Consider the following 4,958-nt stretch of genomic DNA (forward strand, 5'->3'; position numbering starts at 1 on the left):
TGTTTTTCTCGGAAGCCAAATTGGTGTGCTGGTATTAAATTGCGTTCATGGAGAAAGGGAGATATCTTTGATAGGAGTACTTTTTCGAATACTTTGGAAAGACAGGGCAGTAAGCTTATTGGTCTGTATGAGGACGGCTGTGTTGCGCCTTTTCCAGGTTTGGCTATCATGATTATCTTTGACCTTTTCCATGATTTCGGAAAGTAACCGAATTTGAGGATAGCGTTGAAAAGGTCAGAAAGAATTGCTAGTGAAACATACGGTAGCTCTATTAGCATTTTCGGAGTTATAAAATCAGCACCCGGTGATTTCTTTGGATTAAGCTGCTTTACTATAGCTTTTACTTCTAAAGAGTTCGTCTTGCTAGGTGTGTATAGCTCATTTGTATTTTTGGTTAGCCGTGGCAGCCTGAAGTTGTTCGTTGGACAGTTTGGCTGAAACACATTCTTTAAATGGTGTGAAAACACTCGGCTCTCTCCTACTCACTACGAGCCCAGGTACCACTTTGGTTCCTAATTGGCATTTCCGTAGCCACTGGTGTAAAGGTTTCTTTAATATGTTCAACAAGGGAGTCTATATCACCCTCGCAGTTAAGTGCAGCGTTTAATTTAAGGTGACTACTGATTTACTTTTTATATTTAAGCCTGTTGGTGTTATGTGAAGTTAGACGAGGCTCAATCTCGATGTTTTGGGTCTGTTCATATAGTTTTATTAATATAGGGGAGTGATCGGGTGATAGTTCAGGTAGAGTTTCTGCTGTTATGTTATTTCTGTATATTTTTCTTGTAATTGCGAAGTCTATTAGGCCTGGTATCTTCTTTATATCGGTGGGCCAGTAAGTAGGTTTACCAGGAGATGTGACCTCTAGTCTATTGTGCCTATTTATAATGGTATTGTATAACTGCCGCTTTATGGGTTAATAAGGCGTGATCCCCAGTACGTATGCTTTGCGTCGAAGCNTAGTTCAGGTAGAGTTTCTGCTGTTATGTTATTTCTGTATATTTTTCTTGTAATTGCGAAGTCTATTAGGCCTGGTATCTTCTTTATATCGGTGGGCCAGTAAGTAGGTTTACCAGGAGATGTGACCTCTAGTCTATTGTGCCTATTTATAATGGTATTGTATAACTGCCGCTTTATGGGTTAATAAGGCGTGATCCCCAGTACGTATGCTTTGCGTCGAAGCCGCCTCCTGCCAGGAATCTATTACCCAGACTATCAAAGAAATCTTTAAAGTCATTTTCAGAAATTAAAAATCCGGGTGGGCAATAAATAGCCGATAGATTCAAGTCTTGGTCGCGGTTTCGTAAGCATATGGTAGTTGCTTGCAGACAGGCTGTTGCTTTTGAGTCCAGAATATTGTGCTTCAGGCGATTTCTAATCAGCACCGCTGTGCCTCCATGAGCTTTACCATCTGGGTGATTTGTGGCATAGAATTTGTATCCAGGTATGGAGAAATTGTATTTATTTGTTAAATGTGTCTCGGACAGTAGCATAACATCTATTTTATATTCAGTGAGAAATTGACTGAGTTCTAATCTACGCTGGTTTACACCGTTAGCATTCCATAAGCAATTCAATTCACTCATTTTTTATTCACTAAAATTTGCAACAATTGGTTTTGAGCCTTTATGAGGTCTTGAATCATATTTTGCATAGTAGACATGAATTGAGTCAAACAATGGGTAAGATTCAATATCATTCCTTCTATGCCACAAGTAGGGGGGTTCGACTGCATTTGCTCAGTATTATTCCTTTGAATATTTGCAAATGTTTCTTGATTGGAGTTTGATTTCGCCGTGCTTGGCTGCGTTTGTAGTTTTAATGCGTCGGCAAAAGAAACGATGGGAACTCGCTGCGCATTGGCAAAAAAGGCTCCTGGTGTAGTGGTTGATGGCGTGAGGTGTTCGTATGTTTAAGAGCTAGTTGGAGTGGTTTAAGAGCGTACGGCTGTGTTGCGTTGATTCATGCGAGACTTTAAGTCTTTGTATACAGGGCATCCCCTATAATTGGCGGTATGGTTACCTCCGCAATTACTGCATTTCTTTACAGCCTCATCAGCTTTGATAGCCTTGCAAGAAGCGGAAGTGTGACGGTCGCCACAGGCAACACACACTGGACATAAGGTACAGTATGTTCTGGTATGCCCAAATTCTTGACAATTTGTGGACTGTACAGGACCGTTTCGCTTGTGCGGCTCCTCCACTGTTATTCTTCGGTGTAGAAGGTATCGTAGGTTGTAGATTGGGTGCACTGCGTTTTTATTCATTGGCTTTGTTTCTGGCTTAAGTTCTACCTTAAACATAGGCTGAGCGATTTTTGCTCTGTTGATAATATTGACAACATTTTTAACAGCGAATCCTGCCTTCTCTAGATCATAAGCAATATCACCATTTGGTACACTTGATTCTATACCTGTTATTACTACTTGCAGTCCTTTGCTGCTTTTGAGCTGGTACGTATAGAAGTTTTTCTTAATGTCGTTAAGGTGTTTGGTTACCAACCGGTAATTTTCTTCAGTTAGAATCTGAATTTTGGTCTCTTTAATGTGGCCCTTGGTAATTGACGTTACGTGGAAACTTTTGTCTCCAATAAGCTGAGTTAATTTATTCACGACCTCACTACAGTTTTGTTATCGTAAATAAATTGGGGCCGGTTTGGGTTTGGCTTTAGAAACTTCATTCGGTTCTTTGTCACATTCATTGTCCAGAATCGCAAACTTATTTCCCAGTAGAGGGTTAATGCCAGTGGTTTTCGTCTTTGCAATTTTTGATGGATTTGCAATTTTTTGCTGCTGTGGGCTTAGTTTTCATTTGACTTGTATATACCTATCAATACTCGTTTGAGTCAATGTACGGGTTGTTGGATTAAGTAGGTCAACTTGCGCTGAGCTGCGTTGCTGGGCTTGGACTGGTGCCGAAATTGCCGTTTGTGCATGTGTGGGTGAACTGCGTTGTGAAACCGCTGTCATTGCTGAGTTCGTGGTTGTAGTCGTTGTTGTGAGAGCTGCGCTCACCGTTGTTACTGTGCTTATTGCTAAGCTAGTGCTTTGTTGTTGCCAAGAAGTAATGCACGAGGTTTTNTATTCATTGGCTTTGTTTCTGGCTTAAGTTCTACCTTAAACATAGGCTGAGCGATTTTTGCTCTGTTGATAATATTGACAACATTTTTAACAGCGAATCCTGCCTTCTCTAGATCATAAGCAATATCACCATTTGGTACACTTGATTCTATACCTGTTATTACTACTTGCAGTCCTTTGCTGCTTTTGAGCTGGTACGTATAGAAGTTTTTCTTAATGTCGTTAAGGTGTTTGGTTACCAACCGGTAATTTTCTTCAGTTAGAATCTGAATTTTGGTCTCTTTAATGTGGCCCTTGGTAATTGACGTTACGTGGAAACTTTTGTCTCCAATAAGCTGAGTTAATTTATTCACGACCTCACTACAGTTTTGTTATCGTAAATAAATTGGGGCCGGTTTGGGTTTGGCTTTAGAAACTTCATTCGGCTCTTTGTCACATTCATTGTCCAGAATCGCAAACTTATTTCCCAGTAGAGGGTTAATGCCAGTGGTTTTCGTCTTTGCAATTTTTGATGGATTTGCAATTTTTTGCTGCTGTGGGCTTAGTTTTCATTTGACTTGTATATACCTATCAATACTCGTTTGAGTCAATGTACGGGTTGTTGGATTAAGTAGGTCAACTTGCGCTGAGCTGCGTTGCTGGGCTTGGACTGGTGCCGAAATTGCCGTTTGTGCATGTGTGGGTGAACTGCGTTGTGAAACCGCTGTCATTGCTGAGTTCGTGGTTGTAGTCGTTGTTGTGAGAGCTGCGCTCACCGTTGTTACTGTGCTTATTGCTAAGCTAGTGCTTTGTTGTTGCCAAGAAGTAATGCACGAGGTTTTGGGGGAGGGAGAGTACGATTTATCGCGATCAGCATTGTTTGTGGGGGAAACGAACGAAAAGTAAGCATTTCGTCGATCAGCTGAATGCTTTTGGTCAGCTTCTGTTACGGCAAGGTTTATTTCACTGCACTTGGTGCTTGTTTCACTGTTCGGTAAGCGCGGTGGGGCCGGAGCTGCTTTTATTTTATTGTATGTTGGCACATTTATTTGAATTTCTCGCGGCATTGCGAAAACTCAGAAAAAGTAATTTATAATTATAGGCAAATAAGCAGAAAGCTTATTTATGCCTAGTATTGTCGCGTTGGTTTGTGTTTTTTCTTTGCTTTACGTGAATTATTAATAATTTCTCGGCGGAGCGATTAAAAATCACGTCCGCACAGGTTGACAGTCAACTGAAAAAATTGAATTTCAACCCCCCACTACCCATCAGATTACGAAAAGCAACCAAACGTATCACTACCCATTGCCACAACAAGTGAGTGATCGGTCTTCTTCCACATTGTGGTAGATCTACCACTTTTTTGAGCAGCCACCACATCCACCACATAAGGTCTGAAATCTACCACATAATCGCATTTTTGAGTAGTAATAATTTAGCTCCACATGATTTTCCTTATTTTTTTAATTTTAAGGGCAAAAATTGTCCAACATTAAATACTATATGATAACAAGTAGGGGTACGATATCGAACCGAGGTTCCGAGTTGAGCGTCGGTGATGGTCAAGCCAGCGGAGCCGCTGTATTTTAATTCGCTGCACTATGTCCATGTCGTTGTAAAGCTCATACAGCTCATCGTTCCATCGTCTGCGATACTCGCCGTCGCCAACGCGTAAAGGCCCGCAAATCTTCCGCAAAATCTTTCTGTCTATGCTTCTGCGCCATATACCAGCACGGGCATGATGAGTAACTGATAGAGCGTGGTTTTCGTATGTCGAGAGAGGATTTTGCTCCTGAATTGCCTACTCAGTCCAAAGTTGGCAAGAGTGATTCTGCGTTGGATTTCAATGCTGACATTATTATCGGTGTTAATGCTGGTTCCCAAGTAAACGAAATTCTCT

General features: G+C 41.1%; 1 protein-coding gene across 1 annotated transcript; it reads right to left on the reverse strand.

Annotated features, from left to right (window-relative positions):
* Positions 1–1,933: 1,933 nt before the first annotated feature.
* LOC108361695 (mucin-21-like) lies at positions 1,934–4,125 on the reverse strand. Its single transcript, XM_017614391.1, has 3 exons — positions 3,647–4,125; positions 2,826–3,038; positions 1,934–2,210 (listed from the first exon to the last, which is right to left on the reverse strand). Exons 1-3 carry the CDS (start codon positions 4,123–4,125, stop codon positions 1,934–1,936), a joined length of 969 nt encoding a protein of 322 aa, XP_017469880.1.
* Positions 4,126–4,958: the final 833 nt, after the last annotated feature.

This window comes from Rhagoletis zephyria, unplaced genomic scaffold (genome assembly GCF_001687245.7).
Source record: "Rhagoletis zephyria isolate East Lansing unplaced genomic scaffold, Rhagoletis_zephyria_1.1 Rzeph_scaffold_00816, whole genome shotgun sequence".
NCBI lineage: Eukaryota > Metazoa > Arthropoda > Insecta > Diptera > Tephritidae > Rhagoletis > Rhagoletis zephyria.

Excerpts from the sequence above, each read along its gene's own strand:
- LOC108361695 (XM_017614391.1), bottom strand. The coding sequence starts at position 4,125 with ATGCCGCGAGAAATTCAAATAAATGTGCCAACATACAATAAAATAAAA. Across the intron at positions 3,039-3,646 it reads ACTCAAACGAGTATTGATAG|CTTAGCAATAAGCACAGTAA; the intron begins GTATATACAAGT and ends ACAAAGCACTAG. Across the intron at positions 2,211-2,825 it reads ACTCAAACGAGTATTGATAG|AATAACAGTGGAGGAGCCGC; the intron begins GTATATACAAGT and ends TCTACACCGAAG.